This window comes from Chelonoidis abingdonii, chromosome 1 (assembly GCF_003597395.2).
Source record: "Chelonoidis abingdonii isolate Lonesome George chromosome 1, CheloAbing_2.0, whole genome shotgun sequence".
Lineage (NCBI taxonomy): Eukaryota > Metazoa > Chordata > Testudines > Testudinidae > Chelonoidis > Chelonoidis abingdonii.
This window is the reverse complement of record NC_133769.1, coordinates 358,799,227-358,811,190: the sequence shown is the minus strand read 5'-3', so window position 1 is coordinate 358,811,190 and position 11,964 is coordinate 358,799,227. Positions and strand designations below refer to the sequence as shown.

The following is an 11,964-nucleotide window of genomic DNA, read 5'->3' as shown; positions in this document are numbered from 1 at the left end:
CCCACAGGCTGGCTGGGGTGAGTCAAGGGGTGGAGGTGGCACTCCCTCCTCGATCCCCCACCAGTGCTGGCCAAACCCCCACTGAACCTTCCTCCATGTCCCCCAAGGGGATACACCCCACAATTTGAAAACCTCTGCATTAAAGGCTGTGGTGTGATTAGAATGAAATAAAGCCCTTCATCTCTTCTTCATCGAACCTGGGTGTGGCCATTTCTCTGCAATCCTACTGTGTTATAGCGGTAGCGGCTGGCCTTCCGAGCTTTTCTAGTTCCCTTGACTGGTAGGTATCTGTGCAGTAATGTTACTGGTACCCGTCTAGTTCTTCCTGCTAACTAGGGAATTACGGTAATATGAATTTGAAGAGTTTGATTCTTTTGATGAAATAGAAGTTGGAAATATTGGGCCAGCATCTGAGCTGGTGTAAATGAGCAGGGCTCCACGGACTTCTGTAGAGTTACACCTTTCGAGGCTTGTTGATCTAAAAATGTACAGAAAAATAAATTCCTACAGATTAATATTTCTTTTCTCCTGACATATGAAAATGGTGTCTGCATATCAGGTAAAACTGAAATTCTGTGGTTAGAGGGTAGGATAAAAACCTCCCCAGAAACTCTATAAGCACTACTTCCAAGGTTATTTTATTTACTTTATGGCACAGCTTTGGTTAGAGCAGGCTGCTTCTGAGATCTTGCAGGTCAGACTATTCAGAGGATGTAAAATGATTAGTATTGTATAACACGTTAGCATCCAGTTTAACTATAAATTCTTTGTATCAGCTAGATTCACACAGGAATCACTTTGCTTCACCATTGACATGCAGCTACCTCTGGTGTGGAATATGGCAGTTGTTTAACACCGCACAGCAGTTTCGGACAGGGACAGAAGAATGCTACTTGATCCATTTGAAACGGCAAGGGGATTTTAAATGGGAAGAACATAATTTTTCATGGTGGATCTTGGCCAGGAGATCAGGATTAAAATCCTCAATCTTATGAAAGTTTCCAGATGATTTTTAATAAAGGGTCAGGACCTCAATTTTACATTTCACCCAAAAGGCAGCATCTCCAACAGCATGGTGACTCCCATATCACACAGCTGCATTGGTACAGCACTGATTAAGAGGGAGTGGTGTTGGTGGCTTGATGTGTACCACCACTTGCTGCAGTATCTGGGTTTTTACCATCTACAGCCACTGCAGCTTGGGGTGGTAAAGTTGCACAGGACTTATACATTTTAACAACAGTAACAAAATACAACTCCTCTGCAATGGTTACATATAAACTGGTTCAGTACTGCACCATATTACTTTAGGAAGCAAGGACTAGGATAAGGCTAAGTTTTGTAGAAACTCAGACATGATTTAAAAGCTTCTGGAGACAGTAAAAATGCAGGTATGGATGCTAGTTATTGGATGCCTTACAGACCACTGTATTCTCCCTTCTGTCTCATTACAAATGACAGTTGGTGGGTGATATCCAGAGGTTTGCTAGTGTAGTCAGTGCTTGAGTGTGACAACCTTGTTCAGAAAGACACATCCCAGTGGCCCGCCACTTCCCGCAGCTCCCATTGGCTGGGAATGGCAAATTGCAGCCACTGGGACCTGCAGCGGGCCAAACCTGTGGATGGTCAACGTAAACAAAATGTCTCGCAGCTTGCCAACAGATTACCCTGATGAGCTGCGTGCAAAGGTTGCTGACCCCTGGTGAAGCCCCATCGCATAGGGCTGAAGCCCAGGTCCCAGAGGCCCGCCACCCGAGGCTGAAGCCTGAGCAATGGAGCTTTGTGGGGGCCCCAGGCAATGGACCTGCTTGCTACCCCCTAACGCTGGCCCTGGCTTTTATATGCAGAAAACCAGTTATGGAACACGTGGGCTGTGGAGCTTTTAATAGCATGTTGGGGAGGGGCGGCTCCTGAAAGAAAAAGGTTGAGAACCTCTAGTGTAGACAAGGCCTTAGTTAAAGTGCTTGGCTATTTCCACCCCTTCCACCATTTCCACTGGGTTTGTTCTCCATTTCCCTGTCCCTTGTGTAATCATTTACACCCAAGCACAGTGGGTGTAAAATCCTTCCATTCTGACTGGGTAGTCTTTTACAACATGCACTTGGCACTGGTGTAAACAAATGCACAAGGTGCAAGGCAAATGAGAATCAGGCCCTCGGTCTTTCCTGAAGAAAAGTAGTTAGAAAACATATCATGCATAATCTAATAGAAGGGGTTGTTTGTATTCCAAAAGGCAAACTATGTTTCGTTCAGCCCTTAATGCTTCATTACCCATCTGCCCTGGGGACCATGTGCCCAAAGAGAAGATGTAGGGCATGGGTAGATGTGGTTCAAACTATTTAGAGGACATTTGGGGCTGACATTCTCTATCCGTTAATTGTCTCCAGAACAAAAAATGTTTTCAACAGTATCCTCCAGACACACATACCCTTATGAGAAAGGCCAAATCTAGTTACCTTTCGTGCATTAGAACGTAATTGGTAAGGGTTTAAGTGTATCCAAAGCATGTTTAAACAAACCCACATAGACAGCATTATTCTGTATGCAATGCATTCTTCGTCATTTGCGATACAAACTCCCCAGTGCAAACATGGCTAGTTCAATAGAAGAACAGGATTGAGGATTCATTACAGGGAAAAAGACGACTTCAGTTTGAACACTCTAAGCCAGATTCTGCACTTCCTTGCATGGTCGTTTATACCTGTGTAAAGTGTGTGTGAAACCTCTATCCTGCTGACGTGGTAGCATTCTACATCCACTCTGGCCAGGTACAATTGGCTACACAATGTGCAACGTGGTGGAGAATCAAACCCACTGCACTTACTACAACTCTGTAACGCTGCATTGGATGATCTCAAGACGATCTGTAAACCTCATTATTTAAGCCTCATGGCATTCTTTTGAAGTAGGTTAAATATTATTATCCCTGTTTTCCAATGGGAAAACGGAGTCAGAGAGAAGTTAAGTGACCTGCCCACAATCACACAGTGAGTCAGAGGCAGAAATGGAGCTCAGAACTCCTTAATTTCTAGACCCTGCTCAAGCCAATAGACAACATTCCATCCACCTAGAATATAGACATATTCTGAAAGGACACTGGTAAATTCAGTATAGGAAAATCAACTCACAGTTAGTGATTTTTAGTACAGATTATCACATAATTTTTGTATTAGGCTGTTACAGTGTCTTGAAGTGGGTCTTAAAATGAAACACTGTGTTTGGTTATGTATTTCCTGATACCATAACAACAGGCTATTCCTACTTGTACCGAATTAGTCGAATAATCTTATTATTCATGAAATCAGAAGCATGGGGGTGGGAGGAATCCACACAAAACCCATCACTCATGGCTATTTTTAGCACCTCTTCCACAAATACCTGGAAGCTATTAATTTGCTTATTAGCTGGCACCACCCAAAGTCTCTTTAAGTTCTGTCTAGTGTACTCCTCTTCTGGCAGGCCTTCCACAGTCGCGACCCAATCCAAGGTCAAGTGGTTGGGGTCCTGCAGGTAGCTGGATATTGAAGACAGGTTGCCATTGAAGCAATAGTAAAGTCTGGAACCCAGGAGCTTTAAGAACAGAGATGACGTGCTGAATATGTGGGCACTAAATACTTCCATGTTGGAGGACGACAGGCTGTAGATCTGGGGCGCTTCCCGAACAGTGAAGTGAACTGTCTGTGTCTTCTGATCCAAGGTGATGTTGAGCATGGCGTTTTTCTCAGCTTTGGAGAGCTCCACCTCCTTCTCTTGCAATGCTTCAATCAGCGGCTGGACCTGATAAAAATCTGCTTCCCGTCGCAGCAAGCCCATTTCCTGGAAGTCCTCAGGGAGGTCCAGGTGGGAAGTTCTCAAGAAGTTCAGGATGTAGCGGAATACTTTGCCATCTCTGTCAATGAAGCAGTTGCCTTGGCTATCCCTCTTGGTTGGCATCTTTCCACTGAACATGGCGCCCAGCATGGAGTCTGGAAAACTAGTCAGAGTAGACAGGGAAGTGGTGTACAGTTTTCCTCCAACGTTGAGGGTTATAGGTTCTGACATGATAGAAAAGTCACAATGCTGGGAATAACACTGGGGGAAAACAAACAACGTAACACATTTAGAGGTTCAGAACAGTCACTTTGTAAATCAAGGATATTGCCCCAAGGATATATATCTATTTCTATGTCTATATCAGTATGAAAGCTACAGAAGTTAGAGATGGGTAAAGTTTTAGAGGTCATCTTGGACACATGGGGGAGAAAGAATCTTGTTCTGACTCCCAACAGACATTCAAAAGGGCTTTGTCCAGTTCATTTTAATAATGGTCTCAAGTGAAGTGCTTCCATCACTTCCCATCCAAAATAAGGGTAAAATCCTGGCCCCACTGATTTCAGTAGGTCCAGGATTTCATCCTGGATCCACCCAATCCCATATCCCTCATGCACACAAAACTTCCACTGAGCCACACAGAAGTTTGGGATGCATGAGAAATAAGTGATCAGGAAGCTTGCATCTCTTTGGTGTTCCCTGCATGTGCTCCATTTAGAGTGCAAAGGTCTTACCGGAACCACAAAAGTTATCATAGCAGAACATCCCAACACTGCTTTGTGTTGTCTTCACCACATTACACAGGTGTGTGACAATGACAAGTCCCGATCACACAAATGTTGCAGTGCACAGTCAGAATATTTGCTGCCAAACACATATGGCTGTCGACAGCTCCATTCAGTAATTAAGTGGCTCTCCAGTTCTTCAAGGTTCACTACTATCCCAGTCTAACGGGTTTCACCACTCAGAAACATTCTGGGCCACATCTCCAACTAATGTAACTCAGTGTAGCTCCATTGCAGTCAATGAGGATATATGGATTTTCACCAGCTGAGGAGCTGGTCCTCAACCTACTGTTTCTTTTCCTCAGTTTCATGTTGTTCCTTCTAGCTAGATGTTGACAGTCCAGTCTAATCAATGGCTCCCCCTCCTATCCAGAGATACAAGGTAGTTGCCTTCTATAAGCTCATGCTGCAATATGTGTGGCATTCCATAGGCAGCAGCCGAATTGTTCCCAGTAGAATACACTTTGAGTGGCAGGCATTTCAGTAACTAACTATGGAATAATGAGAGATACTGTGCCACCATTATTGGCTCTGTAGTCACATTAATAGATATAGTGACAACACGATCTTACACCATAAAATCAATTCTCCCCTGGCTAGTACCAAAGACAATAATTGTGCTTGTCCCTCCTTTCATCCAAGGATCTCCAAGCACCTGCAGACATTTGTAAGTTAAGGCTCACAATACCCTTGTGAGACAGATGATTGTGATAACCATTTTACAGAGGAGGAAACTGAAGCGTACAGCGACTAAAGTCTCGATTTTAAAATGTGTGCACACTGAACTCAAGACTCAGCCTGGTTTTGGAGAGCCACTGTGCATGCATTACTTCAACAGAGGCTGCTGGCATTCAGCACCTCTGATCAAGATAAGGTGTTAGGTGTCTGAAGCTGAGCACCCAAGAAGGGAGACACCCCTCATGACATTTTGATCTGAGCAACTTACCCAAGGTCACTGAGGAAGCCACTGCAAAAGCCCAGATCCAATTCCCAGCCTTTTGTCTAAACCACAAGTATCGCCCTCCTCCTCATACCTGACATTCCATTAACCATTTATGTACATTAACCCATTAATGGAGGGAAGGAATCGGATTTGCTTGGGCACATACCAGCTCTCTGAGCCTACGGAGCTCTTAGCATAGAAGATCATTGGTTAGATGCCGTGTATAGCTGGAGATGAAGGTCTTGAGCTTTAGTACCAGCCCCACATGTATTTGATAAAGTTGGGCAAGAAAGACTCCTGCATATAGACAGACACAATTCACAATTTTTCAATTATTTATTTATTTTTTTTAAACTACAAACCCCACACTACCTGTGTCACATTCCTATTATTAGCCACAATGGGATGTTTCCTGAAAAAAAAAAATATATATATAAAAAAGAATTAGTTCCTAGGATAAAACTATTTTTTCCCCAATCTTAAAGCCTGCTCTCCACTGAAGTGTCAGCATATTCCACTGCTCTTGCATTCTACCTATAGCTTTCTGCTTATGTAGAATAAGGAGATGAGTTAAATTATATAAAGGGGTGGCCTGGCCTGGCCCTGTAGTTCAATTGACAGCTTTGTGTTTTTCCAAGAACTGATACTCTGGCAGTAAAAAAATGTTCTGAATGAAATGTGACATTCCAGAGATCTGCCCAAAATGAATGGTTTTTTTAAGTTTAATCAAAGAATAAAATCCTTGTATCCTATTGCATGGAACACAGAGAGCAAGCCCATTCCTTGTGTTACCACATTTCTCACCCTCTTTGCTGGTCCTGACTAGCTGAAGAGAGAGAAGTGTGATGTTTTCACTCAGTTTGTGGGACAATCTTCACTTTGGCACGGAGTGTCAAGAATTATAAAGCAAAGGTGGTTGGTTCAAATGATTAGTGATAGGATATAGAGCCTTTTGCCTCTAGGTCCTGGTTCAAATCCAACCAATGTTTACTGACACAAAGGCTGTTTGGTACCCTATATATGAGGGATGAGGAGGGTCTCTCAGTCCAGTTCCGATGGACATCACATAACCGGCCCCTTTGTTGTAAGTCTGAGTGGAAGAGAAACTAACCTGCTCTTTCATCCAAGTCCATATGAAGAACAGCTATATCCCAAATAGAGCATGTCAGTATCCCAGGATATCATAATTTTTGCAAGCACTGGATTCATTTAAAAATATTTCTGGATTGACTAAGACATAAAAATAAAGCACCTTTGTCTCCTCTTCTCTATGTGTGCTGTGCCTGCTGAGGTGCAGTGTGACGACAGCTGTCTTGGCTGACACACTGGGGATGGAGCCTGACACCTGCAGAGCTAAAGCATGAATCAGCAACCTTTCAGAAGTCTGTGCCAAGTCTTCTATGAATCTATGAATAAATGATTCATAGACTCTAGGACTGGAAGGGACCTCGAGAGGTCATTGAGTCCAGTCCCCTGCCCTCATGGCAGGATCAAATACTGTCTAACCATCCCTGATAGACATTTATCTAACCTACTCTTAAATAGCTCCAGAGATGGAGATTCCACAACCTCCCTAGGCAATTTATTCCAGTGTTTAACTACCCTGACAGTTAGGAACTTTTTCCTAATGTCCACCTAAACCTCTCCTAATGCTGCAGTTTAACCCATTGCTTCTTGTTTATCATTAGAGCTAAGATGAACATTTTCTCCTCCTCCTGATGACAACCTTACTTTAGATACCTGAAAATGCTATCATGTCCTCTCAGTCTTCTCTTTTCAAAACTAAATAAACCCAATACTTTCAGCCTCCTTCATAGGCATGTTCTCAAGACCTTTAATCATTCTTGTTGCTCTCTCTGGACCCTCTCCAATTTCTCCACATTTCTTGAAATGCGTGCCCAGAACTGGACACAATACTCCATTGAGGCCTAACCAGCCGCAGAGTAGAGCGAAGAATGACTTCTCGTGTCTTGTTTACAACACACCTGTTAATGCATCCCAGAATCACGTTTGGCTTCTTTTGCAACAGTAATCACACTGTTGCCTCAATTAGCTTGTGGTCCACTACGATCTCTAATCCTTTCTGCCATACTCCTTCCTAGACAGTCTTTCCCATTCTGTATGTGTGAAACTGATGTTCCTTCCTAAGTGGAGCACTTTGCATTTGTCTTTATTGAACGTCATCCGGTTTACCTCAGACATTTCTCAATTGTCTAGACCATTTTGATTTGACCCTGTCCTCCAAAGCAATTGCAATCCCTCCAGTCTGGTATCGTCTGCAAACTTAATAAGCGTACTTTCTATGCAACACTAAGTCGTTGATTTATTCACTTAATTTAAGGTTTCGCGTGCCAGTAATCATTTAATGTTTTTTAGAAGGTCTCTCTCTACAACTCTATGGCCAGGTCTACACTGCGACTTTAAATCGGTTAATGGCCGATATACCGATTAACGCTGTACCGTTCACACGACGTCGTGATTATAATCGAGTTAAATGGCTCCTTAATCGATTTCGGAACTCCTCCCAGACGAGAGGAGTAGCGCTAAATTCGAAAGTGAAACTCGGATTAGGGTTCGTTGGACGAAATTCGACATATGCCTCCTAGAGATATCCACAGTGCAGGCCACTGACCGCTCTGGTCCGCGATCCGAACTCGGATGCTGAGTGCTGGTAAACAGGAAAAGCCCCGAGACCTTTAGAATGACATTTCCTGCTTTCACGTGTCCAGCTCTGATCCAGCACTGGTGGCGATGCAGTTCAAATGCAAAAGTAGCTCTGCATTGAACCTTACGGGAGATACTAGATGTGATCGCTGTATGGTGAGACAAATCGGTTTATCAGAGCTCCGTTAAAGAACAGGAAATGCCAAAGCGTTTGAAAAATAAACTCCAGGATACACAGCGGTGGCGTGACAACCGTAACGGAAGCCAGAGACTCAAACGGATGCTCATGGAGGGAGGGAGGGGGTAATGAGGACTACAGCTACCAGTCTCCACAGCAGTCTCTGAAAACTATTTGCATTCTGCTGAGCGCCAATGTCTGTAGCTTAATACACGGTGTCTTGCGTGTTCACGGAAAGCTCGTCAGTCTCTTCCCCCCCCCCCCCAGCACAGAAAGAGAGAAGTAAAAATAAATAATTCCTTGAGTACTGTAAATCACCCTCTGTGTACTGAATGCTGCTGGCAGAGAGTACGCGAGGTTCAACGGTCAGGAACCGTTTGTGATCTCAGGGTCCATGATTGCTGTGCTATGGCTTTGCTCTAATGCACCCCGGGAAAAAAGGCGCCAAGAGGGTTGTCTGCTGCCTTCAACAAAGGGAGGGGTGAGGCTGTACCCAGCACACACCGGGCAATGTTTTCTGCCCCATCAGGCACTGTGCTCTCAACCCGAGTGGAACTATGGATAAGCTGAGAACAGCTACCCACAGTGCACGCTCCTGAAATCGATGGTAGCTTTGGACCATGGACGCAAACAATCGATTTCGGATCCCACTGGGACGCGCTAAAACCGATTTTTATTAGATCTGTTTTGTAAATCGGTTTAAGCTAATCGAAATAATCGTGCAGTTAGAACGTACCCTATATAACTAAACCTAGTGTTGTAACGTAAAATAAAAGAGGTTTTCAAAATGTTTAAGATAGTTTCATTTAAAATATATTAAAATGTTGATCTACCCACCGGCCACGCTTCATCCCAACTGCTGTCTGGGGTGTGTTCACCTAGGCCAGCAGTGGGCTGAACGGGGCCTGCGGCAGGACCTGGCTGGCAAGGGTCCGGTAGCCAGAAACCCCAGACTAGTGGCAGGTCGTGTGGGGCTGCGGCCTGGGACCCCAGATCGGCAGTGGGCTGGGTGCTCAGCCCATTGCTGCGAGGGTCCATCACCTGGCTCCTGCCAGCCGGGAATCCCGGCTTCTGGACTCTGCTTAGCCTGCTGCCGGTCTGGGTCCCAGCCCTGCCCACCATACTATGGATACCACCCGTCTCCCTGGTTTGCCTCATTCTCTTCCTCTCTCTGTACTGACTGAGGGTGGGAGTGCCCGAGCACAGGGCTGGGGGTGAAGGGTCTGGCACGGGAGCTAGAAATGAGGAGCGGGGCTCAGGCGTGGGGGCAGGAGGTTTGGTGTGCGCTACTTACCTGGGCAGCTCCTATTTGTGCGAGGGGTCGGGAGATAAGGATGTGAGGGGTACATGGGGTTGTGGGGGCCTGGGTATCTGGTGCGAGTGCAAGAGTCAGAGCAGAGGGCGGGGGCATGTGAGGGGGGGGCAGGTGTCAGGGAGCCTGGGTATGTGTGGGGGGCCAGAGTCAGAGCTGGGGTCGTGGGAGAGGGTGAAGGAGTCAAGGCAGAGTTAATGAGGGGGTACAGGGTTCAGGGGCAAGGGCCTGGGGTGTGTCCGGGGCACAAGGCTCAGGCGAGTCTGGGTGTGTGTGGTGTGTGTGTGTGTGTGTGTGTGTGTGTGTGTGTGTGTGTGTGTGTGTGTGTGTTGTGTTGTGTGTGGTGTGTGTTGGTGTGTGTGTGTGTGTGTTGTGTGTGTGTGTGTGTGTGTGTGTGTGTGTGTGTGTGTAAGGGGAGTCAGGGTCAGAGCTCCTTGCCAGGTGAGGAGGATGCGGGAGCCCATAGGCAGGCAGCTGAGGCGGTTCCTCTCTTGGGAGGCACGGGCTCTGCCCATCACTGGCTGCACGTCCTCAGGACTCTAGCAGGCAGCAGTGTGCCATTAAAAATCAGCACGCGTGCCCTTGGTTGCCAACCCCTGCTCTATATAGCTTGAGCTAAAGAGCCAGGCTTGGTAGCTAGGGGCTGCGACAGGCTCACCATCCTCTGTGGATGGGGGACAAAAGATTGGGGTGGGGATACGTAACACACATTGAACAGTCGATTACACCAGTACAGAATCTCACTTCTTTATATTTAGCCCTTCTATAGCCCCTGCCATTCAAGGATCTCGAAGCACTTCACAGTACAATTAGTAACTAACCCCTGGGAGGCAAGTAAATAGCATTATCCTCACTTTGGGTGACCAGATCTCCCGATATTAAATAGCATTATCCTCACTTCGGGTGACCAGATGTTCCGATATTAGGGGCTTTGTCCTATATATGCCACTATATCCTTCCCGCTCCCTCCTCGCAAAAAGTGTCCTGATTCTTCATACATGCTATTTGGACAGGGAGGCAGAGAAAGTTTAAATCGTGTGATCTTGGACAAGCAGCATTTCAGTAACAGAGACCTTTCTCTCCCAACTCCTAGTCCTGTGCTCAAGTCACTAGGCAGCATTTCTCGAAATACAGAGTGAGACGTGCAGTGGATCTGTGGTGCCCGTTATCAGCTGTAATTCTGACCTGCAGCCTCTTGGCTGAACAGAGCCAGGACATACGGTATGGACGATCTGCTAATACAGAAAACCAAAGGCGCTCATTCCAGTTCTGCTAGCTCTGCTGAGCTTTGAAACGGCATCTTTGATGGGTTTTTATCAGCACTCTTCTGAACATTGACTTCCTTTAGCAAAAACAAATCAAAATCAAAATAGTTTGTGGGAAAAGCTTATTAGAGACATTCAGGCCATTTTCTATCTGTTTTGATATCATGGAGTTTTCTTCTAGTCCTATTGCTTTTGACTTGGCAATAGTGTTTACAAACGTTGCAGAGGAAAGAGTTTATTTCCCAGATTCCTTTGATTAAAATCAGTGCAGTATCAGTTTAATACCTGACAGGCCTTTGATGGAGAATGTAAGTCCTGTACTTGCATGGGGACAGACTCCTCGATCCCATCTTTCCCCTAAAATTAAGCTGTTTCATCATTTTTCTGTGTTGGAGTTTCTTCCCACTCCTTTTGTGTTTTTTTTTCCACTCTTACCCAAAATATCCTTTGTATTTCTGCCAGTTGTCCCTTCCTCTGCCTCATCTCATCTCTTTTCCCGCTTCCAAAGGTCATGTGACCCTCTCTTGGTCAAGGCGGGTTTGACATGGATGGTGGAACTCCCTCTGCTGCTCATGCAATTGGCCTGAGGTAGCTGCAAAAAGGCCCATCTCTTCCTCTCCCCAGCCCTTGTAGTGGTCACAGTCCTTATTGGCACCAGGAGCAAGCTTGGCCCTGATTATGGAAGTGGTGTCATAGACCACGAGGCCAGCCCCACTCTGTACAAGTCTCACATCCCATGCCAGCTCCTTGATCCTCATTGCCTACCCTTCTATCTCTCTGCTCCCCATATCTTTGTATCCTCCCAGTTCCCCCCTTCCCCTCTCTACCCTTGGATCACATCATCACTAAGAGGACCAGAGTGAAACTGATGCGACACTGGTGAATTTCACTCTACCGCTTGGGAAACAGCAGGTTGCTGGGCCAGTGGAAGATACACATTAGCTCACCTCTTCTCTCCCAGCTGTGTAACTCAGATTGCTCTGTAGGTGGATCACCCCACTGCTCTT

At 45.7% G+C, this 11,964-nt stretch overlaps 1 protein-coding gene across 1 annotated transcript; it reads right to left on the bottom strand.

Moving 5' to 3' along the window:
* Positions 1 to 372: 372 nt before the first annotated feature.
* On the bottom strand, positions 373 to 5,855 carry KCTD21 (potassium channel tetramerization domain containing 21). The gene is made up of 2 exons (XM_032770872.2): positions 5,705 to 5,855; positions 373 to 4,071 (listed from the first exon to the last, which is right to left on the bottom strand). Exon 2 carries the CDS (start codon positions 4,039 to 4,041, stop codon positions 3,259 to 3,261), a length of 783 nt encoding a protein of 260 aa, XP_032626763.1. The 5' UTR covers positions 4,042 to 4,071; positions 5,705 to 5,855; the 3' UTR covers positions 373 to 3,258.
* Between the last annotated feature and the right edge of the window lie 6,109 nt (positions 5,856 to 11,964).

Excerpts from the sequence above, each read along its gene's own strand:
- KCTD21 (XM_032770872.2), bottom strand. The coding sequence starts at position 4,041 with ATGTCAGAACCTATAACCCTCAACGTTGGAGGAAAACTGTACACCACT.